General features: G+C 41.6%; 1 protein-coding gene across 2 annotated transcripts in view; it reads left to right on the top strand.

Annotated features, from left to right (window-relative positions):
- LOC124612929 (zwei Ig domain protein zig-8-like) overlaps window positions 1-27,579 on the top strand; it is a 206,583-nt gene that overhangs the window by 115,984 nt on the left and 63,020 nt on the right. For both annotated transcript variants that reach the window (XM_047141427.1, XM_047141428.1), the window contains exon 2: window positions 26,981-27,159. In XM_047141427.1, coding sequence (XP_046997383.1) covers window positions 26,981-27,159 — 179 coding nt within the window. The remainder of the gene's footprint in view (window positions 1-26,980; window positions 27,160-27,579) is intronic.

The raw sequence follows: 27,579 nt of genomic DNA on the forward strand, positions 1-27,579 counted from the left end.
ACACGCCATTCACCAATGGAGCAGGGTAGAGGGATCAAACCTCGAGGTGGCTAGCGAAATACTGATGTAGATGTACATACGAAAGCTCATTAACCCGTTCTATGACCTCGTCATCAATTTACTGTAATTTATACTTACAATTTTGTTAACAGCTTCTGAACGGTATAGTGTCCTGTATTCTCTGCTGAATACAATTTGATCCTGTGCTTCGTTAAATTAAAAGGCCGTTTGTGTCGTTGCTGATAATTACAGAGAATATACACTATGTCATCAAAAGTATCCGGATACCCTCCAAAATATACGTTTTTCATATTAGGTACATTTTGCTGTCCACTACTGCCAGGTACTCCATATCAGCGACCTCGGAAGTCCTTAGAACATCTTGAGAGAGCAGAATGGGGCGCTCCGCGGAACTCAAGGACTTCGAAGGAGGTCAGGTGAATGGGTGTCACTTGTGTCCTACGGCTGTACGTGAGATTTCCTACGTCCATTGTTTTCGATGTGATAGTGAAGTGGAAACGTGAAATGACACGTACAACACAAAAGCGTGCAGGCCGACCTCCTCTGTTGACTGACAGAAACTGCCGACGGTTGAAGAGGGTCGTAATGTGTAACAGCAGACATCTATCCAGAACATCACACAGGAATTCCAAACTCCATCAGGATCCACTGCAAGTACTATGACAGTTAGGCGGTAGGTGAGAAAACTTGGATTTCATAGTAGAGCGGCAGTTCATAAGCCACATATCACGCCGATAAATGCCAATCGACGCCTCGCTTGGTGTAAGGAGCGTAAACATTGGACGATTGAACACTGGAAAAACGTTGTGTGGAGTGACAAATCACGGAACACAATGTGGCGATCCGATGGCTGGGTCGAATGCCCGGTGAACGTCATCTGCCAGAGTGTGTAATGCCAACAGAAAAATTCGGAGGCGGTGGTGTTATGGTGTTGTCGTGTTTTTCATGGAGGCGGCTTGCACCCCTTATTGTTTTGCATGGCACTATCACAGCACCGGCCTACATTGATGTTTTAAGCACCTTCTTGCTTCCCACTGGTGGCGATTGAATCTTTCATCACGATAGAGCACCTATTCATAATGCACGGTCTCTGATGGAGTGGTTACACGACAGTAACATGCCTGTAATGGACTGGCCTGCACTCAATTCTCTAGAACACCTTCGGGATGTTTTGGAACGCCGACTTCGTGCCAGGCCTCACCTATCGACATCGATATCTCTCCTCAGTGCAGCACTCCGTGAAGAATGGGCTGCCATTCCCCAAAAAACCTTCCAGCACCTGACTGAACGTATGCCTGCGAGAGTGGAAGCTGTCATCAAGGCCAAGGGTGTGCCAACACCATACTTAATTCCAGCATTACCGATGGTGGGCGGCACGAACTTGTAAGTCATTTTCAGCCAGGTTCCCGCACAGTTTTGATCACATAGTATAAGACCCGTCACGGCGAAGAGGTTCATACATCCATAGCGTCTAATGACTTGACTGTAGCCTTTAGTGAAATAGACCACTTAAAACGTTGTTTCAATTAAGGAGATCTAATCTACAAATACCCTGCAAATAATTTCTACTTAGTATTGTATCACATTTTCCTCAGTTTTAAACATTTCTATTGAGACAGTCTCATTTCCAGATGTCGTTCCTTTCTTCGTACCTGTAATGACTCCATTTGTGTCACCTCCCATTATTTCTGAAATTCCATTATTTTCATCATTAAATGTACAAATTTCTCATCAGTTTTAAGGTTCTATACTTCAGCCGGTCAAAACTAATCCTTTCAAATGGCTCTGAGCACTATGGGACTTAACATCTGAGGTCATCAGTTCCTCTAGAACTTAGAACTACTTAAACCTAACTAACCTAAGGACATCACAAACATCCATGCCCGAGGCATGTGATGTTTCGAACCTGCGACCGTCGCAGTCTCGTGGTTCCGGACTAAAGCGCCTAGAACCGCACGGCCACCGCGGCCGGCTACTAATCCCTTATTGGATAATTTTTTTGTCTGTCTGTCTGTCTATCTATCTGTCAAGACCCCTTTTGCACCGAAATGTGTAGAGGTATCAAGTTGAAATATATGCCACATGCTAAGGTCCGCTGTCGCTTGTTGGTGTAAAAAATGTAAGCTTCTAAGTCAAAAATGGAAAAATATGGCCATTTATGTCACACATTTTGATTCTCGTAAACTCGCTCACCAAAGCCTAAAGATGAAGTATCTAGACAGTGCATGATTACTGTAAGTTAGTACGGAAACCTCAGAGCTCGGTTTCTACTCTTACATATTCGGTTTTTTAAACTTTCTACAAATATTTAAATGCATCTCGAAATATGTAGACAATTTTCTGCTCTCCGTTGTCAGCTACTGTGCCATCTGCCAGCTTAGCTCATGAATGTTGTGTCCTACCTACTTACGTCCTGTTTCTCTTCTTCATAATATTATTCTTTATTTTTCAGATGTTTCTCTTAAATTCTCTATAAGACATTTGAGAATAAATATCTTTGATTCACTATATTCCAAATTGTTCCGATTCTCCTGTTAGCAGTTCCCATTATAACACTCTTCTCCTTTCACGGGAAAATCCATGTGTAGCACTACCGGTTTTTACTAAGTACGAAATACACCGATAATACTACTCCTATGAAAGCATCTGTAAATGACTCTCACTGTTATTAATGGATAACGCTCTGGATGGAATTTCGTTTCTCGAAGGGATTTCCGTAGAAAGGAAGCAATAGTGGAACAAACGTGCAATTACATAAAAGAGAAGGGTGGCCAGCCAAATCAGCCAAAGCTTTACCAAGTACCAGTACTGTTCATAAAGAGAATTAACCATTGGGACTGACTTTACTTGATACCGAAATTCTGTTTGGCAAATAGCATAAAAGTCAGTAGTACACTTTAGCAAGCAATGTAACCGTAGTTTGGCATGAAAGACACTGCAGGAATATTAAACAGTTTTGCAACAACTCCCAGTAACACTTGCTATCTGTACAATAAAGAAGCAAAGTGATGACCATTACAAGTAAAAGATTTGCTTAAGGTTGAGCACCACTAAATTCAATATGAGGTTCTTTTATCAGTTGAATGGAAAATGCTGTCGTAGCAATAATTTGCAAATAATTACATTATTTTGACTGATTATCATTTGTATTCTTAAGTACCATGCACTTCCTCGTGGTATTTAGTTCATACTGTGATATCTAGTATAGTTTGAATAGTTTTACCTATTTGCTTGTTCTAGTTTAAAAAACTTCATTAATGCTGTAGTTGTGGTACGAAATTGAAATCTGACTCAACAGTTAACATGGGGATCCAGAAACTAATCTATCAGTGGACCCTGCTCAAGGCTGAACACAGCACAATATGAGAAACACTACTAACTGTATATTTATATATGAAATTATAAACACTGTTACTTCCAAACCTGCAAAATAACCAATCCTTTTGCTGGGCTCTTCAAGTCCTATCCAGTAACTAATATGAATCATATAGTTTTTGCACGTAAATGTAATACTAAAATGGGACTGCAATACGAAGACTTTCTGTTCTGAACACTACAAACGTTTTCTTGGCCAATATACTTTAGTGAAACTTTAGCTAGCTTTCTATGAAAAACACGCAGAACCTTCAAAACTTATGCTCACTAAATAATTATGACATTTACTAGTCCACAAAGTTTATTACCTGCAGTGGAAATTTACTGAAATAGCTTTTCAACTCAATAAAATAGGATACTAGGAAAGACCCTGTCTATGTAAGTGACTAAGGATAAAGTAAGTGTGCTCAACACTAAGTTTAAAGAACACAAACTTATTATTGAAAAAGAAACCACATAATTCGTCCATGTATTTATCCAGTACTCAACTGGTAATTTGAGATCAATGTGGTGGCAGTGTCGATATCCTATGGGTATTCAAAAAAGAGGCAAAAGCATCCGCGGCTCTTGCTTCATAACGAGCTCTGAAAGTTCCCTTCTACGAGTTGAATTTTCTTAGTACAAAGCTAACCAATATATGTCATGAATAATAAGCTAAACTGCATCCACTTCCGAGGCTACATTACATGATATTGTTGTTCATCTTGCCCCGTTCAGCTCACATGGTAAGAACACTTTGCCTGTTAGCCTCCGACCAATTCTTGCTACAAAGGAGTCTTGCACTTTGACCGCCAAATCCACTTTTTCTACTCCTGCCAAGCCAGTTTCGTTGCGGAGGGACTTTCTTCCAAGTAATTGCCGACCTACTTTCCCTATACATGCACCAGTATTACAAGTAGGGTTTTGATATTTTCATTCTTTTACAGAACAGTTTTTGAAAAATTACATCCGTAGATCAGTTACATTGACATAAACTGACAAGAATAATGAATAAAACTTTTATGTGGATGTTGCTTCAAAGAGTTTGGTGATACAGAAGTCACATTAAGCAAAGACAGACAAAGAAGTTAGATAAGGCAGTTATAAGCAATATCGATAAGTGTTACATCATTTTCTCTTTAATAGGCGCCCTGTCCAATTGAGCTACCAGATCAGATCAGATACTTGTGAGATTCTCATCAGAGTCTGCGTCGAAAGTCATTGCACTGGCTAAGAGGTTTGGCATCAGCATTTCGATAAATAAAATAAAAAAAATAAAAGAAATCTTCCCCAAGAACTCCAAAGCCATACTTACTTTATTCGTAAAATCCCGTTTCTGTTTTCGAATCCCACTGTCACTCATTTTTAAGTAAATAATTTGTTTGATGGCAATAACTCTCGCAGCAAGAGAATTTCACACAAAACCTGCTCAGTAAAGTTCCTTTTTCGGAGCGGAAATTACAATTACCGCTCTTTGTGTCTTACTGTAGTTTGCGCAACACACATGTTAATGTCAACAATACTGAATCTCATTAACATTTCTATTCCTCTCTGTGTAACTGCTTATACACAAAATATTAAACATCAGTGTCAAAGGTTTATGTTGATATCTTGTTATGCGAAATACAACAGGCATGTAACTATATAAATAAACGTCACAAAGCCACTAATGTCTTGCATTTAATATAGACCTGACAATGTGCTCTGTGTTCATATGGTGCTAATTTGTTGCATCAGTTTGCACTTGCACGTCATGTTACGAGTCCACAAGCTTTAAAGGTATTGTCGGTTACAATTTTTTGGATGTAAATTACATTATTGCATTTGTAACAGGTTTCTGTAATAAATGGACTCGCGATACTTCTCTTTTTATGATGGAACACCAGAGCCAAAACATCCTTGGGTCTGCACCTTTCTCTCTATTAGCGTACATAAACACACTGGTATAGTGAGGTCTATGGTTTGCAATTTAATGTCTGGGATAACGGTGAGATGATGGTACGACAGCCTTTACGAGCCTTGGCCTTCCGTAGAAGATTATCCCATTCTTTCGTGTTGAGTACCGAGCTCCTTCATCTCAGAATTCTAATTTTGCTTTTGTCTTTTCTGTAAAATTTATGGCTATAAATGTTAGTACTCCATTTCGCGCACCAAATGACTGCCTATAAACTTCACGAGGAAATAAACAGCGTCAACCTTACCTTCCTCCGTTTTACTATTGCATTACGTACACTAAGATGACAGGTTATGCAATAGCGGTACGCAAATATGCAGATGGCGTTGGTATCGCGTACACAAGGTATAAAAGGGCAGTACATTGGCAGAGCAGTCATTTGTACTCACATGATTCGTATGAAAAGGATTCCGATGTGATTATGGGCGCTCAACAGAAATTAACAGATGTTGCACTCAAAATGTAGCTGGGGCTTGGGCATGAAACTCCATTTCGAAATTCAGGGAATTTAATACTCCGTGATCCACAGTGTCAAGTGTGTGTCGAGAATACCAAAGTTAAGAGATTACCTCTCGCTACGAACAACGCAATGGCCGACAACCTACATTTACCGACCGAGAGACGAATGGAATACCGTAGCCTGCTCAGATGAGTCCCAATTTCAGTTGGTAAGAGCTGGTGGTTGGGTTCGAGCAGTCCCCACGAAGCCATGTACCCTAGACGTCAACAAGGTGCTGTGCAAGATGGTAGTGGTTGCATGACGGCTTGAGCTGTGCTACTCGGAATGGACTGATCATTGACGGAAAATGGTTATGTTAGACTACTTGGAGACCATTTGCAGATATTGGTGGACTTCATGTTCCAAAACAACTGTGGAATTTTTATAAATGATAGTGCGCCATTTCACCGGACCACAACTGTCCGCGGTTGGTGTTAAGAACATTCTTAACGATTCGAGCGAAAGATTTGGCCACCCAGATCCCCCGACACAAACCCCATCACACAATTATGGGACATAATCCGGAGGCCAATTCGTGCACAAAATTCCGCACAGGCAACAGTTCCGCGATTCTGGACGGCTGTAGCGGCAGCATGGATCAGTATTTCTTCAGGAGATTTCCAACGATTTGTTGAGTCCATGCCAGGTCGAGCTTCGGCACGAAGTCAGAGACGGTCTTAGGAGTCACCTCATTTTATTATTAGGCTGTACTAAAACAGTGTAGGGGAGAGTTTTGCATCAGTGTAACAGTCCGGAAACAGATGAAGCAAGGATAGCTACTGTCCTCTAATGCGATGTCTGTCCATTGTTAAGCGCAAACGTAACGTCACACCTGTCATGTACAGTGTAGTGAGGTTATTGATAAAATTATGGGTCACTTTCCCGACTTTTCTAAAGGAGCTACTTCTGTTTTGGAAACAGACGTTGGATCTCATGTCCAAGACGTTATTCATCTTTAAAATTAAAACCGAAATGTGCTGTGTTGTGAGTGGAGCACTGAATACGGGAGCCAAGTGTGTGGAAGCCATCTGTACAGTGTAAGTTGCGGATAGAACTACTGCACGTGTGATGCTTTGTGCTGTCTATTCCGTTTGAATTTTCTCGTACTGAAGACGAGATCTATTTTACTTGCTAAAAACATTCATCGGTCTAAATCGCATTAAATATTTTTTTATTTAGCACTACCGGTTTCGACAGACTTTCCTGTCGTCTTCCGGTCTTACAAATATTTTTGTTGTAAAACGTGTTCATTCTACGTTGAAACCTCACGCCACGTTGCCAAATGGATAAAAATCATCACAGTATAAAAGGTCTGTCGCAACTAAAATATTTAAAAACATAAAGCACCTTTCGAAAAAATCAGTTGTACCTTATGCGCCGTTTAAAGTGAACTCTCATTTTTTAATATCTCTCCAGCTTATGTACTGCGTTTTTGTTATGTAACAAGCGTATTTAAGCGATTCACATATGGACATGACCTTTTGCAGAAGGTGCTTTATGTTTTTAAATATTTTATGATGACATACCCTTTATTATGTGCTGATTTTTATCTTCTTGACAACTTGGCGTGAGGTCTCAAAATAATATGAACACGTTTTATATCAAAAAGATTTTTAAGACCTGCAGATTACAGTAAAGTATCCCGAGAAAGGTTGTCTTAAATAAAGAAATATTTTATGCGATCTATCCTTTTGAAATCCGAATGGGCGACTATTCCAAAATCTTTTGCACCGGAGAGCTCATCATGATACTTTTCAATAGCAGGCCACATGTCCTGTGGATAGACGTTACAGGACTTTAATGCAAAGGTTTCCATTACTTTCTGCTTCCTCGTGCCATTGATCACTGTTGGTTCTTTTGCCTTTAGGCGCAGTTTCCCACCCCTAGGACAAGAGAGTGCACTGAAACTCTATCCGCTCCATTGCCCTCTTTGACAAGGCCATTGGCAGAACGAGTTCTTATAACGAAAGTCTTCGGCCGCCTGTGCTGATTATTAATCAAAATTTAAGCAGTGGCGGGATTCGAACCCGGGACCAAGGCGCTACCTCTAGACAACGGGTACGAATCGGGGCGTGAAACGCCAGATCTTCGAACGTGGTAGGGAATCTAGAAAATCTGAAAAGGGAACTGCAAAGGCTCAATGTTCTGGGAAACTAAGGAACACAGAAATACAACTCACTGAGGAATGAAATAAATAGGAAATGCAGTGAAGTGAAATGGAAAGATGGCAAGGATTTCTGGTCGAAAGGGTATAGCTTAATATCAAAGCATCAGAAAAAGGTACACCGGGAGTAGGATACGTTATGAATAGGAGGGTAGGGCAGAGAGTGTGTTACTGTGAACAATTCAGTGATAAGGTTGTTCTTATCAGAATCTACAGCACACCAAAATCGACAATGATAGTTCAGGTATACATGCCGACGCCGCTAGCTGAAGGCGAAGAGATAAAGTATATGAGGACACTGAAAGGGTAATATAGTGCGTAAAGGGAGACGAAAATCTAATAGTCATGCAGTTATAGGGGAAGGAGTAGAAGAAAAGGTTACATTAGAGTATGGGCTTGGGACAAGGAATGAGAGGGGAGAAAGGCTATTTGACCTACGTAAAAAGTTTCAGCAAGTAATAGCGAATATTCTGTTCAAAAATCGCAGTAGGAGGAGATTACTTGGAAAAGAGCGGCAGATATGGGAAGATTTCAGTTAGATTACGTCATGGTCAGACAGATATTCCGAAATCAGATACTGGATTTTAAGGCGTACCCAGGAGCAAATATAGACTCAGATTACAATTTAATAATGATAAAGAGCAGGCTGAAGTTTAAGAGATTCGTCAAGAAGAATCCAGGCTCAAAGAAGTGGGATACAGAAGTACTAAGGAATGACGAGATACGCTCGAAGTTCTCTAAGGCTATAGATACAGCAATAAGGAGTAGCTCGGTAGACAGTACAATTAAAGAGGAATGGACATCTCTAGATAGGGCCATCACAGAAACTGGAAAGAAAAAACATGGGTAAAAAGAAGGTAACTGCGAAGAAACCGTGATTAGCGGAAGAAATACTTCGTTTGATTGAGGAAAGGAGGAAGTAAAAAAAAATGTTCTGGGAAACTAAGTAACACAGAATTACAACTCACTGAGGAATGAAATAAACAGGAAATGCAGGAAAGCTAAGACGAAATAGCATTATGAAAAACGTGAAGAAACGGAAAAGAAATGATTGTCTGAAGGACTGACTCAGCATACAGGAAAGTCAAAACAACCTTCGGTGACATTAAAAGCAAGGGTGGTAACATTAAGAGCTCAAAGGGAATTCCACTGATTAATGCAAGGGAGAGAGCGGGAAGGTAGAAAGAATACATTCAAAACCTGTATGAGGGGGAAGATTTGTACAATGTGACAGGAAAAAACAGGAGTCGATTTAGAAGAAGTAGGGGATCCAGCATTAGAATCAGAATTTAAAAGAGCTTCGGAGGACTTAAGATCGAATAAGGAAGAAGGGATAGATAATATTCCCTCAGAACTTCTAAAATAATTGGGGGAAGTGGCAAGAAATCGACTATTCACGTTGATGAGTAGACTCTATGAGTCTGGCGACATACCATCTGACTTTAGGAAAAATATCATCCGCACATTTTAGAAGACTGCAAGAGGTGACATGTGGGAGAATTATCGCAATCAGCTTAATAGCTCATTCATCCAAGTTGCTGACAAGAATAATAAACAAAGAATGGGGAAGAAAATTGAGGATGTGCTAGATGACGATCAGTTTGCATTTAGAAAAGGTAAAGGCACGGAAGAGGCAATTCTGACGTTGGGGTTGATAACGGTAGCAAGATTAAATAAATATCAAGACACATTCATAGGATTTGTCGACCTCGAAAAAGCCTTCGACAATGTAAAATGGTGCAAGATGTTGGAAAATCTAAGAAAAAAATTGGGTAAGCTATAGGGAGAGACGGGTAATGCACAGTATGTACAAGAGCCAAGAGGGAATCATAAAAGTGGACGACCAAGAAAGAAGTACTAACATTAAAAAAGATATAAGACAGGAACGTATTCGCCCCTACTGTTCAGTCGAAGAAGCAGTGATGGAAGCAAAAGAAATCTTCAAGAGTGGAATTAAAATTCAAGGGGAAAGGATATCAATGATTCGATTCGCTGATGACATTGCTATCCTGAGTGAAAGTGAAGAATTACATAATCTGCTCAACGGAATGAACAGTCTAATGAGTACACAGTATGGTTTGAAAGTAAATCGGAGAAAGACGAAGGTAATGAGAAGTATTAGAAATGAGAACAGCGAGAAACTTAACATCAGGATTGATGATCACGAAGTCAATGAAGTTATGGAATTCTGCTACCTAGGCAGTAAAATAACCAATGACGGACGGAGCTAGGAGGGCATCAAATGCCGACTAGCAATGGCAAAAGGGCATTCCTGGCCAAGAGAATCTATTAATATCAGACATGGGCCTTAATTTGAGGAAGAAATTTCTGACAACGTACATTTGGAGTACAGCATTGTATGGTAGTGAAACTATGGTAAAACCGGAACAGAAGAGAATCGAAGCATTTGAGATGTGATGCTACAGTCGAATGCTGAAAATTAGGTAGACTGTTGAGGTAAGGAATGAGAAGTTTCTGAGCAGAATTGGAGAGGAAAGGAATATGTGGAAAACACTGATAAGGAGAAGGGACAGCATGATAGGACATCTATTAAGACCTCAGGGAATGACACCCATGATACTAGAGGGAGCTGTAGAGGGCAATGTAGAGGATGAGAGAGTTTGGAATACATCCAGCAAATAATTGAGGACGTAGTTTGCAAGTGCTACTCTGCGATGAAAAGGTTGACACAGAAGAGGAATTCGTAGCGGGCGGGCAGCATCAAACCAGTAAGAAGACTGTTGACCCTCCCCCCCCCCCCCCCCCCCCAAAAAAATCTTGTTGTTCGTTTCTTTTCTATTCCGCTATTTGGACGGAGTGTGAGCTATATACAACAATTTTCTCTCACTATGGTTGCCTGTCATTGATGTACTTGCTCTAATTTACTTCGATTTCTAGAAATCTACAAATTTTGACAAATTTGGCACCTTCAGCGACTTTTTGTTGATGTAAGAATAAAAATTAGCAGCTAAAATTGAGAAATTTAATCTGTATGTACTGGAAATATAATCTATTGAAACGTGAAGCTGCAGGAGAATGCAGAAGAGGAAATGAGCAGATCGAATAACTGTTGAAATGAGTAAAAAAAGTAATGGGAGTAGATGACTAAAAGAAGGGATCTGTTGACAGAGTACTTCCTGAGGCCTCAAGGAATCGCCAGTATTCTAATGGAAGGAAGCGTAGGATGTAAAAATTATAGAATACAGTAAGGAGATTAAAATGGTTGTAGGTGGCTTGTGCAAAGATGAAAGGACTTGTACAGATTGGAGTAGCGTGGAGATCTTCATTAAACCACTCTTCGGACTGAAGACGTGAGTAACAACTACTACTGGTGAAAGATTTCGATTATAGTAACTTTAATCAGGCCAAGAGTGTGAAATACAATAATATAAGAAATAGATCACTGTAGTGTTTCTATTTTTAGTTTGTTGTAGTTCTGAACCATGCTCTGATGATGGTTGTTATAACTGAAACTCATCATCGCTAGCAGCAGCAAGGGAGGTGGGGGACAGGTAAGGAGGTAGGGAGAGAGGGAGGAGCAGCAGGAGAGATAGAGATGATGAGGTGACAGTGATAGTGAGAGTGTGAGGATGAGGGTGATAAAAGTGGAGCACACTTAGTACACTATGATATTGTCACGTAGAGGAAAGTGTGATTAGATGAATGACGAACATTAACTTCACTTAACGAAGGTTTACTCAGCACTTGCACATACAAGAGCGCGGAGCGAACTGCCTCCGGCCAGAAAACATACAGTATATACACAGCTATAGAACATTCCAGTACAATGAGTCTTGACATTTGTAGATAATTCTAGAATGTACTCCAACCGGATGTTGTAGTTGTTGTGATCTTCAGTCCTGAGACTGGTTTGATGCAGCTCTCCATGCTACTCTATCCTGTGCAAGCTTCTTCATCTCCCAGTACCTACTGCAACCTACACCCTTCTGAATCTGTTTAGTGTATTCATCTCTTGGTCTCCCTCTACGATTTTTATCCTCCACACTGCCCTCCAATGCTAAATTGGTGATCCCTTGATGCCTCAGAACATGTCCTACCAACCGATCCCTTCTTCTGTTTAAGTTGTGCCACAAATTTCTCTTCTCCCCAATCCTATTCAATACCTCGTCATTAGTTATATGACCTACCCATCTAATCTTCAGCATTCTTCTGTAGCACCACATTTCGAAAGCTTCTATTCTCTTCTTGTCCAAACTAGTTATCGTCCATGTTTCACATCCATACATGGCTACGCTCCATACAAATTCTTTCAGAAACGACTTCCTGACACTTAAATCAATACTCGATGTTAATAAATTTCTCTTCTTCAGAAACGCTTTCCTTGCCATTGCCAGTCTACATTTGATATCCTTTCTACTTCGACCATGATCAGTTATTTTGCTCCCCAAATAGCAAAACTCCTTTACTACTTTAAATGTCTCATTTCCTAATCTAATTCTCTCAGCATCACCAGATTTAATTCGACTACATTCTATTATCCTCGTTTTGCTTTTGTTGATGTTCATCTTATACCCTCCTTTCATGACATTGTCCATTCCGCTCAACTGCTCTTCCAAGTCCTTTGCTGTCTCTGACAGAATTACAATGTCATCGGCGAATCTCAAATTTTTTATTTCTTCTCCAGGGATTTTAGTACCTACTCCGAATTTTTTTTTTGTTTCCTTTACTGCTTGCTCAATATACAGATTGAATAACATCGGGGATATTCTACAACCCTGTCTCACTCCCTTCCCAACCACTGCTTCCCTTTCGTGCCCCTCGACTCTTATAACTGCCATCTGGTTTCTGTACAAATTATAAATAGCCTTTCGCTCCCTGTATTATACCCCTGCCACCTTCAGAATTTGAAAGAGAGTATTCCAGTCAACATTGTCAAAAGCTTTCTCTAAGTCTACAAATGCTAGAAACGTAGGTTTGCCTTTCCTTAATCTTTCTTCTAAGATAAGTCGTAGGGTCAGTATTGCCTCACGTGTTCCAATATTTCTACGGAATCCAAACTGATCTTCCCCGAGGTCAGCTTCTACCAGTTTTTCCATTCGTCTGTAGAGAATACGCGTTAGTATTTTGCATCCGTGACTTATTAAACTGATTGTTCGGTAATTTTCACATCTGCCAACACTTGCTTTCTTTGGGATTGGAATTATTATATTCTTCTTTAAGTCTGAGGCTATTTCGCCAGTCTCATACATCTTGCTCACCAGATTTCTACTAGCCCTCGTCTTTTTAGCTACTAGGTCCTCTGCTGCCTTCACTACTTCATCTCTCAAAGCTACCCATTCTTCTTCTACTGTATTTCTTTCTCTCATTCCTGTCAATTGTTCCATTATGCTCTCCCCGAAGCTCTGTACAACCTCTAGTTCTTTCAGTTTATCCAGGTCCCATCTCCTTATTTCGTCTGTCTCATACATCTTGCTCACCAGATTTCTACTAGCCCCCGTCTTTTTAGCTACTAGGTCCTCTGCTGCCTTCACTACTTCATCTCTCAAAGCTACCCATTCTTCTTCTACTGTATTTCTTTCCCTCATTCCTGAAAATTGTTCCCTTATGCTCTCCCCGAAGCTCTGTACAACCTCTAGTTCTTTCAGTTTATCCAGGTCCCATTTCCTTAAATTCCCACCTTTTTGCAGTTTCTTCAGTTTTAATCTACAGTTCATAACCAATAGATTGTGGTCAGAGTCCACATCTGCCCCTGGATATGTCTTACAATTTAAAACCTGGTTCCTAAATCTCTGTCTTACCATTATGTAATCTATCTGAAACCTGTCAGTATCTCCAGGCTTCTTCCATGTACACAACCTTCTTCTATAATTCTTGAACCAAGTGTTAGCTATGATTAAGATGTGCTCTGTGCAAAATTCTATCAGGCGGCTTCCTCTTTCATTTCTTAGCCCTAATCCATATTCACCTACTACGTTTCCTTCTCTCTCTTTTCCTACTACCGAATTCCAGTCACCCATGACTATTAAATTTTCGTCTCCCTTCACTATCTGAATAATTTCTTTTATTTCATCATACATTTCTTCAATTTCTTCGTCATCTGCAGAGCTAGTTGGCATATAAACTTGTACTACCGGATATAGAAATTAAAAAAATTCAGTCCAGGTGAGTTGAGAACTCACGACCCTCCACTCAACTTTTGGGTATCGGAACTTGTGATAGCGCACATTATCGCACATTATCGACGACACAGTGGCTCCCATGAGGCCAGGACAGAGCCGCCGTTTACGTGGCGAGAAACCCGAGTTCGAGCCATGTTCAACAGATCGCAATCTACCGGAGACAGAAGAAGAAGAGGACGTTACGATGGCAGCAACTGTGTGCTATCACATGAGACATTCTTCCGGGTTCTCTGGTGACGATGGCCAAGATTCAGCTTCTTCTGCGACAAATTTGTACACATGGCCATCGGTTAACAATTTACCATCGAGCAATAATCGAACATTGGTCTACCGTCACACTCAACAACTCTTTTGGCAAAGATTCAATCTGACAGGGTTTGGTCGAATTACAATCTAGGTATTTGTCTCCTCACCTCACCAAATAAACCACTAGCCTTTTGAATTCGTAAACCAAAATTGTGAGTATAAAGTGAACGTTACGTACGCTGTTGTAACTGCTGTTTGCATGTGATCAATCTGTGCAATCGGGTACTACCGACAATATTTTTTCGAGTATCGTAAGCTAATATCAAAATTTACTCTTTATCAAAAATTTGATATAACATTATTTGTCTTTCTCTACCAGACGTAGCACGCAAGAAAACGTTGAGATGAGCTTAGTATACACTCCTGGAAATTGAAATAAGAACACCGTGAATTCATTGTCCCAGGAAGTGGAAACTTTATTGACACATTCCTGGGGTCAGATACATCACATGATCACACTGACAGAACCACAGGCACATAGACACAGGCAACAGAGCATGCACAATGTCGGCACTAGTACAGTGTATATCCACCTTTCGCAGCAATGCAGGCTGCTATTCTCCCATGGAGACGATCGTAGAGATGCTGGATGTAGTCCTGTGGAACGGCTTGCCATGCCATTTCCACCTGGCGCCTCAGTTGGACCAGCGTTCGTGCTGGACGTGCAGACCGCGTGAGACGACGCTTCATCAAGTCCCAGACATGCTCAATGGGGGACAGATCCGGAGATCTTGCTGGCCAGGGTAGTTGACTTACATCTTCTAGAGCACGTTGGGTGGCACGGGATACATGCGGACGTGCATTGTCCTGTTGGAACAGCAAGTTCCCTTGCCGGTCTAGGAATGGTAGAACGATGGGTTCGATGACGGTTTGGATGTACCGTGCACTATTCAGTGTCCCCTCGACGATCACCAGTGGTGTACGGCCAGTGTAGGAGATCGCTCCCCACACCATGATGCCGGGTGTTGGCCCTGTGTGCCTCGGTCGTATGCAGTCCTGATTGTGGCGCTCACCTGCACGGCGCCAAACACGCATACGACCATCATTGGCACCAAGGCAGAAGCGACTCTCATCGCTGAAGACGACACATCTCCATTCGTCCCTCCATTCACGCCTGTCGCGACACCACTGGAGGCGGGCTGCACGATGTTGGGGCGTGAGCGGAAGACGGCCTAACGGTGTGCGGGACCGTAGCCCAGCTTCATGGAGACGGTTGCGAATGGTCCTCGCCGATACCCCAGGAGCAACAGTGTCCCTAATTTGCTGGGAAGTGGCGGTGTGGTCCCCTACGGCACTGCGTAGGATCCTACGGTCTTGGCGTGCATCCGTGCGTCGTTGCGGTCCGGTCCCAGGTCGACGGGTACGTGCACCTTCCGCCGACCACTGGCGACAACATCGATGTACTGTGGACACCTCACGCCCCACGTGTTGAGCAATTCGGCGGTACGTCCACCCGGCCTCCTGCATGCCCACTATACGCCCTCGCTCAAAGTCCGTCAACTGCACATACGGTTCACGTCCACGCTGTCGCGGCATGCTACCAGTGTTAAAGACTGCGATGGAGCTCCGTATGCCACGGCAAACTGGCTGACACTGACGGCGGCGGTGCACAAATGCTGCGCAGCTAGCGCCATTCGACGGCCAACACCGCGGTTCCTGGTGTGTCCGCTGTGCCGTGCGTGTGATCATTGCTTGTACAGCCCTCTCGCAGTGTCCGGAGCAAGTATGGTTGGTCTGACACACCGGTGTCAATGTGTTCTTTTTTCCATTTCCAGGAGTGTATGTTGCTTGTTAAAAGACAGTACCCGTACGACATCAAAGAAAAAAAAAAGTGTGTGAAATCTTATGCGACTTAACTGCTAAAGTCATCAGTCCCTAAGCTTACCTCCACCGGGATCAGCCGCACAGTCCATGACTGCAGCGCCTTAGACCGCTCGGCTAATCCCGTGCGACTATCAACTACTCGCTCTTGCTCTCCGCATGCATACCGTGAACGACTGTTTCACGAACTGAAATCCCAAGCGTGTGTCCTAAACGATTGTCGTGAAGGTTCAACGGGTTTTTCCGTCACTAGTTGCTCGACAGGCACGAAATCGGTGGACGCCACTGACAAAATTTCCTGATTTTCCAGACAGTCGCCCTCCTGTTTATCAGTGTGATCGTAATAGTATTTCTGTACAGGTGTTTCATTAATGTATCAAAATGGACATTTGGGTCACGTTTCCACGGGTAAGCTTCTTCCAATCACGCTATCCCCAAATGAAACGTATTTGCTATCGCACTATGGCTTGTTTACAGTAGTTCACACCAGCGATGCCAAGTACGGCAAAATTAAGTAGCATTATTTTTCTTTAGTAGTCAAATATGTGACTACTAACTGGCTCCTGTTTATGGAATCAGTGTATTGTTCCCATTCCCGTGTTACCTTCCTCAGGCTCTACGTGTGCTGGAGTTTTATCTTGCCACATCAGAACGAGACACTAAAACCCTAATAGTTCCAACAACGTGGCTTCTTCACGCGATGTAATTGTCCCACTACCCATGTTGGTCTTGAGTCAGGTGCTTTTAATGAGAGCCTTTTTGTAGATTTATGATGAATCTGGTGAAGGCTGTTTTCTAATCTGAATAATAAATTAGGTAGTTCATAGGAATGGCGGCTACTTTTTATTACATATATTCCTTCAGATAAAACAGGAAATTGTAATACAATGCCGCGCGGAGTGGCCACGCGGTTTGAGGCGCCACGTCACGAAGCCGGCCGCCACTCCCGCCGGAGGTTCGAGTCCTCCCTCGGGCATGGGTGTGTGTGTTGTCCTTACTGTAAGTTAGTTTAAGTTGTAAGTAAGTCTAGGAACCGATGACCACAGCAGTTTGGTACCATAGGAATTCACACACATTTAAACATTTTTTTTTTTTTTTTTTTTTTTTTTTTTTTGTAATACAATGTTGAGTAATCATGCATACAACCATCAAGTTTGCACTGAGTCATTAATCGTTCCCATGAGTCAAAATATAGTGCTTTATCAGTTTATGAAGAACGCATATTATTCAAAAATGGTTCAAATGGCTCTGAGCACTATGGGACTTAACATCTGAGGTCATCAGTCCCCTAGAACGTAGAACTACTTAAACCTAACTAACCTACGGACATCACACACATCCATACCCGAGGCAGGATTCGAACCTGCGACCGTAGCGGTCGCGCGGTTCCAGACTGTAGACCCTAGAACCGCTCGGCCACTCCGGCCGGCCGCATATTATTGACGTATCACAAGACAAATTACACATTCCTAAAATGATGACACAATCTACTTTGCTCGCAGATGGCCGAACATTACCGCGCACTTCCAAACGCCCTTTTATCAGAATATGCACGAGCTTGCTTAACCCAAAACAATTTAGTGGATTAGCACTCGTAACATCTCCGATGGCGCACAAAGTGATTCGTGTCTACTTTCTAAATCAGTTCTATATTTAAGATTAAATCAAACGAGTTTCTAAATATTACGGTTTCCTATGTTATTTTGGACTATGTCTAATTATTAATTTAGCTATTACTCATAAATGAAAATAAGAGTTTTAGTGCGCGGAAAAGAGGATGATTGTTGCAGCAGGAAATCAGAACACAAATATCTTCTGTTGACACAGTCCCCAAGAGAGCTGTGTCAATGTAGCATCATCTGTCGTGTTCGTTTATCCGATTTTGTCGCGAAATGCATCTCGTGTAGTAGCCACACTCAACTCACATGTCACCAGTGAAAATAAAGTAATGGCTCCAACAGCCACAGATAGTAGCCGGCATTCTGGGTAGTTGCAGATGCTCTATTTTTTAAGTGAGCGGGGTAGGTGCGAAAAGAAAAATTGCAGGAGTGTAATGGTTTGGTCGAAGTTGAGAAACTTTATGCGTAGGGAAATACTTCCACCATGACAGCAAAGGGGGCGAGAAGAAGTTTCCAAGGAAGATGGAATTTAAGTCTGATGGTCGACTATTTTTGGATGCTGCAGAGGAACAGTAACGGCGAACGTTGTGCTAGGTTCAAATGGCTCTGAGCACTATGGGACTTAACATCTATGGTCATCAGTCCCCTAGAACTTAGAACTACTTAAACCTAACTAACCTAATGGCATCACACAACACCCAGTCATCACGAGGCAGAGAAAATCCCTGACCCCGCCGGGAATCGAACCAGGGAAACCGGGCGCGGGAAGCGAGAACGCTACCGCACGACCACGAACTGCGGAAGGTTGTGCTAGGAGATGAAACAAGAGAATGTTTGAAAATTACATGTAACAGAATATTCATAATGTTGCTAAGAGAACTGTTTATAGTACTTCTAGTACCTGCAGACACAAATAAAAATATAATTATAAAAATATATAATTTGATTGAAATTCTATTTTAAAAATTGTGTTTCAACTTTTTAAATTTTAGAAACACGAGATCTTATTTTGATAAAAAGCCGGACGTTAGAATAAAATTAATTTTCAGAATCAGCATAATAAATTAGTTCTAGAACATCGATTTTCTAGGAATAATCTGCGAAAAATAAAAACTGATGATGCAGGTTTGAGTTGCCATTTACCATCTTGGTGTTCTCCATGATTTCATTACATCTCTGTATTTATAATTTATTTGTAGCTTTAGCTTCTCCAAAGAAACATGATACTAATTTCGATTAATTCCAGCTCTATGTTTATGTAGGTGTCACATTAAACATTGATATTCAATCTGCTCTCAGTTTCAGCTAAAGCATTTTTTTTATATTCCTTGAATAGAGGTATTGAATAGAACAGAAAACTGACTTTTTGTAACTTGGACAGTACGAAATGTTTAAAAAAATCTAACTCTCATATACCATATAAAATAGATTCCAGTTTTTTCACACATCTCTGTGTTTATGGTGTCATTTCTTCTGAGCCTTATGTTGTACAATGTTTTAGTTTTGTACATACATCCACTGGAATATGTGGATACTGTCTGCGAAAATATTGGAAATAGAGGTATTATAAAGGAAGTAATAGATTGAAACTTGAAGCTTGATCCTGAAGTTTTATTAAACGAATAGCAAATATGTAGTAGGGAATAAACTACTTTTCTTTCATAATATTGTGGGGATTTTCAGTGAGAAAAAGCTTCGCACAGGTTTGAAACTATGTTTTAAGTTTGTTGGAGGGTGCTAAGTGCCCTCATTCTCAAATACTATATGAACAGAGTGTGGTGAATCTTACTACTAAGGCTTTCACGGCCGACATCTTCTTCAGCTAAAATTTCCGGGCTGAGAGGCCGTGGTCGACGTGTAGAACTGCTTTCTGAATTTACGTCTCCAACTGCGGGAGACTTCTTTCGAGTCACAGCTGTTACTGCCACTAAGGCTCGAGGGCTCTCGCATTTATAGAGCGAATCAAGGGCAAAACCATAAGTCAAATGATGACGATTGTGTGACCATCCACGCTGACCACATGGCCTACCAGAGGTGGATAAGTGAGAAGTATCTTTCAGACAGATCGTGAGGCGGCCCCTTTGCTGCAGACGTTTATTTGTAGAACTGACAGTCACATAGAGAAATCTGGGCACTTTTAGGAAAAACTGAAGAAGATTAACGTCAGCCCATATGATATTCTTGTCCCAGTTTATTATGATTCTTGTAAACAGAAGCTATTTCATAATAGCAGAATTTTTTCCGACTGGCATAGTGACTTTATTTGACATTGTCTTACCACCAGTGCAACAATGAATTTTACGAACAAATCGACTGGGTGGCTTTGGGCAGCCCTCTTAGACCAGCTGTTGCCAATTTATTTATTGAGTTCTTCGAATAGAGGGCGCTGCAGACGGGCAGTAAAAGACCAGCTAAGTGGTGCCACTACGTGGATGACACCTTTGGAGTATGGAACACTTTGAACTGGAGCTTGATGTCCTCTTGGCGCATCTCAGTGGTAATAAGCCAAAAATATTGTTTAAGATGGACAACGAGAGCAGTACTCAATTTTTTGGACACTGAGCCGTATGTTGTACAGAAAGGACGGACACACACACACACACACACACACACACACACACACACACATACACACACAGACACACGCACACACACTGATCGATACCTCACACAAGCAATCGAACAATCATTCCAGACAAAAAAGGAGTGCCATTAAAACTACGGTGAACAGAGCCAACAAAATCTGCCAGTGGGTTTTTTATTTTCAGGATGAATTAAATCAGTTACAGTCGGCCTTCAAGAAAAGTGTACATACCAGTAAGGAAAATGGTTGAGCACTCCGTTAACCCTCCGCTGGGCACTTTGAAAGAGAAGTTACATGACTAGGCACTTCGGGTCTCTCAAGACACCAGTTCATTTGACTGAAGCACTTCATTTAATGTTGGGTTTTGCCATTATTTCCTTGTTGTAACATCAAATTGTTATATTCCACAGTATTTTTATTATTAGTGGATCATATATATCAAACGAAAATTTGTTTCCTATATTGCATGGCAGGGGCTACATAATTCTATAATTTTCTCACATTTTGTTTTCCATTGCTTTTTGTTACAATAACATCTTTTATTTTACATATTAAGCATTATCAGGACATATAGTTTTATTTTATCTTTTTGAAGACAACAGATATATTTTCTTATTTATCAGTTTTTGCTTTTTGCTATATCTATAGAGATCGTAACAGAAAAAGAAAATGGAAAACTTCAGTACAATGAAATATTTGGTTTAATTTTACTATGATAGAAATGGCCATATCATCACGACACACGTACACATTTTTATCACATTCTAAGCATATCACAATGTAGGTGAATGGAGAACCGCGCACAAATTTTCCACAGTAGTCACAAATTCTTTTTATTTTTTGTCTAGGTTTTATGGACACAAAGAACTCCTTTGTCGTTTGTTGATGGGTTGGTGACTCACAGGTGTGCTGAGTCCTTTAGGCTCATAGTCCTATCCAAGAGCAAGGCACCTCATATTAAGTATTCTTCTGTTGATGTTAGGATGCACAAGTTGTCGTCCTAGCTGCAGCAGGAACTGCCGTTTCATCTGATCTGAAGTCGAGTTTAGTGGGTGATGATGCAACCATATAATTACTGCAGCGATTCCAGCAATGTCGATCATATTGTAGAAGAGTGCAAGGGGCCAGTGCTCGGTATTGCGTTTCACGCTATAGGTGCCCACAAGTTGATCCATGGCGTCAACACTCCACTTATGATTGTTGTAATGCTCCATTACTTCTGGCTTTTTTTCGTGACCAACTACAGTTCGTGATGAGTGAAGAGAGGAGACAGGTATAACTGCTGATGACTCCTTTGGTACGTATGATGCTAGTGATATGGAATCACAGAATCCAACACAGATGAATTTACTTCTCTCGAACGATTTGGCTGCATCTCCTTAGGAATTTCAATCTTGTTTTTCCTGAGAGTTCCGACATAGGTGGTTTTCATCGCCAGAAATTCTCTCACTAAAAGTATGCTACTGAAAAATTTGTCAGCTACAATATGGCGGCCATTATTGAACCAATTTGCAGTTTGATGTCTTATGATTCTGGAATCCCGATTTACTTCTTTCTGTTGGGTGGGTTGTTTTCCCAAGTAAATCTGTCCATTCAGTGGAAATGCATTTCTAGAATCACAGGCCCACCATATTTTTCCAACATATTTAGTAGGCTTGCATTTCATGTGTTGTCGCAATAAGCTGTTCATCAACAGTTATGTCTCTAAATGCAGCTAATTTATCAAGAGTCCTACGATCTTCCCTTGTTTCCTTATCGTCAAATCTGAGAAAACGTGTGTTAGCTTGAAACCTTTTTAGGCGCATTGTTGCTCTGAAAATAGGCCTGCCATGTTATTCCTTCCACTGAATCATCCAGAAGATGTAAGCAGACCAATGTAGGCCTCTAGTTCTTCCACATCTAGTCCTTCCACATCTAGTCCCTCCCATATCTCAGGTGTAGTACTAGGATAACCTTCATTCCACTTTTAGTGCACTCACCTAGCCTCTCCGTTAGTTTCCCTTACCACCACGGACATTATTTCTGGGATTATTAGGAGCTTTAGGGTTTCTTCTATTGAACGAGGGGTATCGCTAAGTCCAGGTTTATCACGAATTATTTTATGCGACGGAGTTTGGCAGTTGCAGGCGCTTTGTACCAAATAATTTCATTTCTTCCAATGAATTAACCTTTCATTTCTTGTCATTACTTACAGTTACATTTTCGTCACTTTGAATGACGTCATCTTCATTATCGTCCTCTTCCTCTTCCATTACATCACTGACATCCACCTCATCACTATCTGAGGGCAAGTATTCATCTTCGTTCAGGTCAGAAATACTTTCATTATCGACATCAGCATCAGCTCACATCTGAAGAAGAATATTATCGGCTTCTTCAGCCCAAACAAGTCTTCCATCAACCCTAAACAAAAAAGTAGTCCTATATTTAAATTATAAGTTATAAGAAAATAGTTTTTCCCACAATTCCCTCAGTTTTAATAATTTTGACTTACTTTCGTCATAATGAACAGACATTTCGTTCTTCTTATGAATAATATCATAGTTGTATGCAAAACTGCAAGATTTGAAAACAAGTACTGTGCTTACCTAAAAAAACCAGCCATCATCCACTTCCCTCGCATCAACAACGCTGTCTGGAGCTTAACAACTGAGTAACCTTCATTGTTTATAAGTTCTGCCCACTTCAGCCATTTTCTGGCAACACTGAGTCAGTTTAGCCAGTTAGTTCTTTGAAGACCCCAAGTGTCCATTTTCGTTGATTTCTAAACTAAGTCATCACAAATTAAATAAATAGTTAGTTAATGGTATTTCTGCAAAGTAGTCATTTAGATCATAACTATGAGCGTTACAGGTCCAGTAAACAATTAAGTGCAAGAAGTGTAAATGGTATGGGGTCTTAAAAGTTCTTACGTGCCCAGCGGAAGTTTAAAGAAGAGAAGACGACAGAAGAACTGAGCAGCAACGTCCATCATATGGAAAAGTTTTGTTTTCCACTTCATTGATAAATCCCAGTTATGCATGCGAAACAGTCTTTAGACCTACAAAGAACATTAATGGATATTTAAGAATGGCAAAAGATGTAACTGCGGTATATAAAATTTAGTGCAGTTGGGGACAAGTGCATATTGAAAAGAAGTGTCAACAACTGTATAGCTGAATACGTAAGGAACTGTCGTCCGGGACATATCGAAAAATCAGCCGTGTTTCTCGAGATGGGAACCACGAAATAAAGTTCAGTGAGACGAGCGTTTTCGCAAGGACATCGCATTATCTTGCACACGTGACTAGAGAATAAATAGAGACTCATCAACACCGTAATAATTTTAATATAAAAGAAGTAGGTTTGAAGTTAGGTGAAATATGGCTGTCGACTCTCAGCCAACGGAATGGCAATCGATTATTATTAATCGATAATGATGACGCCATTCAGAGATAGTCACACAGTCACCGACACGTGACATATGGTGATGCCATCTGTACGTTCCACAAAAGCGAGGGCCGCTCAAGTCTTAATGGCAGCAGCCGTTTTACGCCGGAAGATGATTCCCGCAGTAGGAGACGACACATCAGGAAGCAGTTTTATACATCGTCCACGTCCTTTCAGGCCGGAAGTTTTAACTGAAGTCACTGGATAATACGTACCTTCCTCCATCACCACCATTTAACTTTAACATTTGACTTATCATGTTCAATCTTTAACTTAAGATTACATATCTTGACAGGGTAGATTATGACAGCATTTTAAATTTTTGAATTCACTCAATAATTATTTGAAATTCAGAATATTCAAAATTTTGTTGCCCCTGGAAGCCGTTAGATAGCAAACGGGCGGATGGAGCTTGATGTCTGAGTGACCTGCTTTGTATTAGCAAATACCAATTGTACTGTTTCCTTAATAGCTTAATGACAAGCAGTGTCCATTTTATTTCTTGGCGCTTCGAGGTTAAAGCCGGATAACGTCGACTAATTGCCGCGATTTCGGCTGACAACCAGTCACTCACTTTCAGGTGAGTGTTCTGCACTCGACATTGTTTGTTCAGATGGCTAACTTCATACCAAAAATTGGTGCAGAGACGCATGCGCAAAGCCGGCCGGAGTGGCCGAGCGGTTCTAGGCGCTACAGTCTGGAACCGGGCGACCGCTACGGTCGCAGGTTCGAATCCTGCCTCGGGCATGGCTGTGTGTGTGATGTCCTTAGATTAGTTAGGTTTAATTAGTTCTAAGTTCTAGGCGACTGATGACGTCAGAAGTTAAGTCGCATAGTGATCAGAGACATTTGAGCGCATGCGCGAAGGCAGCCGCTACATGAACTACCTGTGTCAAGAGTCGCGCCCGTTTCGAATATTGCTCCATCTATGGCGCGCAGTCGCATGCGTCATCGTGATACAACATTCGAGCTCTCTGTCGAAATCCTGGTTCACGAAGCTAAAACTCAAATGTAAATTTAACAAAATTAACTGTCGTTATACGTGTCATTAATCATTAAACGACTTCTTTCTGAAGACATGAAGGAAACCAACAGATCTCACGCCTTACCCAGTTGAAAGCCACCATCACTATATCTTGACAGCGTGAAAAAGCGTGGTTTGGTCAAATAACGCGCACAATGCGTGAAATATACATTGAACATTATCGCCAGTCGCCTCTCGCAGCATAGTAAGTCAGCGATAGTAGAGCATTGTATCACCGAAGGACATTCCATGGATTTTACTGCCACGAAAAACCTTCTGGTTTATATCCGTCTGGAACTGAATTATGAAGGAGTTGAAAATCGTTTTGCGGGCCATCTGATTAATCGTCATAGTGTCTTTCAGCTAGTTAAGGAGTGGGACCTGGTGATTCCTTTAATGTATTCAGAAAGAAAGCATTCTATGACTAATGTCCCGTCTAACGACAGTTAACTTAATGAGGCTGACATCTGAATTTTGGCTTTGTCAGGCCGGATTCCGACAGAGAGCGCTCATGTAATACCACCATTAGGCATGCGTCTGCGCCCCATGTTGTTGCTGTTGTTGTGGTCTTCAGTCCTGAGACTGGTTTGATGCAGCTCTCCATGCTACTCTATCCTGCGCAAGCTTCTTCATCTCCGAGTACCTACTGCAACCTACATCCTTCTGAATCTGTTTAGTGTATCCATCTCTTGGTCTCCCTCTACGATTTTTACCCTCCACTCTGCCGTCCAATACTAAACTGGTGATCCCTTGATGCCTCAGAATATTCCCTACCAATCGATCCCTTCTTCTAGTCAAGTTGTGCCACAAATTTATCTTCTCCACAATTCTATTCAATACCTCCTCATTAGTTATGTGATCTACCCACGTAATCTTCAGCATTCTTCTGTAGCACCACATTTCGAAAGCTTCTGTTATCTTCTTGTCTAAACTATTTATCGTCCATGTTTCCCTTCCATACATCGCTACACTCCACACAAATACTTTCTCTTCTTCAGAAACGCTTTCCTTGCCATTGCCAGTCTACATTTTATATCCTCTCTACTTCGACCATCATCAGTTATTTTGCTCCCCAAATAGCGAAACTCCTTTACTACTTTAAGTGTCTCATTTCCTAATCTAATGCCCACAGCATCACCCGACTTAAATCGACTACATTCCATAATCCTTGTTTTGCTTTTGTTGATGTTCATCTTATATCCTCCTTTCAAGACACTATCCATTCCGTTCAACTGCTCTTCCAAGTCCTTTGCTGTCTCTGACAGAATTACAATGTCATCGGCGAACCTCAAAGTTTTTATTTCTTCTCCATGGATTTTAATACCTACTCCGAACTTTTCTTTTGTTTCCTTTACTGCTTGCTCAATGTACAGATTGAATAGCATCGGGGAGAGGCTACAACGCTGTCACACTCCCTTCCCAACCACTGCTTCCCTTTCATGTCTCTCGACTCTTATAACTGCCGTCTGGTTTCTGTACAAATTGTAAATAGCCTTTCGCTCCCTATATTTTACCCCTGCCACCTTCAGAATTTAAAAGAGAGTATTCCAGTCAACATTGTCAAAAGCTTTCTCTAAGTCTACAAATGCTAGAAACGTAGGTTTGCCTTTCCTTAATCTTTCTTCTAAGGTAACTCGTAGGGTCAGTATTGCCTCACGTGTTCCAACATTTCTACGGGATCCAAACTGATCTGTGCCCCATAGATGGAGCAATATTCGAAGTGGGCGCGACACTCAACAGAGGTCGCTCACGTAGCGACTGCCTTTACGCATTCGCGCCAATTTTTGGTTATGAAGTTAGCGATGCGAACAAGCAATCTCGATGGCTGAGTGATTGTCATCCGAAATATCGTGGCAAGAAATCGACGTCATCTGGCTGCAATCCCAAAGCTGCAGGGAATACTCTTTAGGCCGATATCAATAATTACAACAGTACCCATTTTCTCCTTGTTCATTACAGCCTAAATGAGATAAGTGTGTTACTTATATCCCTGTTCACTCATGAAAGTAATATTGTGAGTCGTTGCTGGTGACAGTAGAAGTTGATCAGCGTGTTACCTGTGCAGGCCCGCTGAGGACTGATGAGGGCGCCACGGAGGAGCCGGACGAGGACTACGCCGTGTCGGTGGGCGGCTCGGGACTCGGCGGTCCCTACTTCGATGTCTCGGCGTCCCGGAACGTCACCGCTCTCGTCGGCAGGACGGCACTGCTCAACTGCCGAGTGCGCAACCTCGGCGACCGCACGGTGAGCCTCAATCCAAACCTCGACTGACGGGAAAGCGGGCTGTTGTCAGTTCCTGGTGGTGTTAATAGTACCTGAGCCAACACGATACATTGTACATAGGGAGACGTAAGTCATGGGATACCTCGTAACATCGTGTCGAACCCCCTTTCGCGCTGCGTAGTGCCGCAGTTCAACGAATCATGGACCTCACAGGTCATTGGAAACCCCTCCAGAAAGACTTAGCAATACTCACAGTATAGCCGTCTATAACTGCGAAAATGTTCAAGCTGCAAGATTTTCTGCACGAACTGACTTCTCGATTACGTCCCATAAATGTTCGATGAGATTCAAGTCGGGCGATGTGGGTGGCCAAAACATTCGCTCGATTTGTCCAGAATGTTCTTCAAACCAATCTCACACAATTCTAGTCCAGTGACATGG

Source organism: Schistocerca americana, chromosome 4 (genome assembly GCF_021461395.2).
Source record: "Schistocerca americana isolate TAMUIC-IGC-003095 chromosome 4, iqSchAmer2.1, whole genome shotgun sequence".
In the NCBI taxonomy this organism is placed as follows: Eukaryota; Metazoa; Arthropoda; class Insecta; order Orthoptera; family Acrididae; genus Schistocerca; species Schistocerca americana.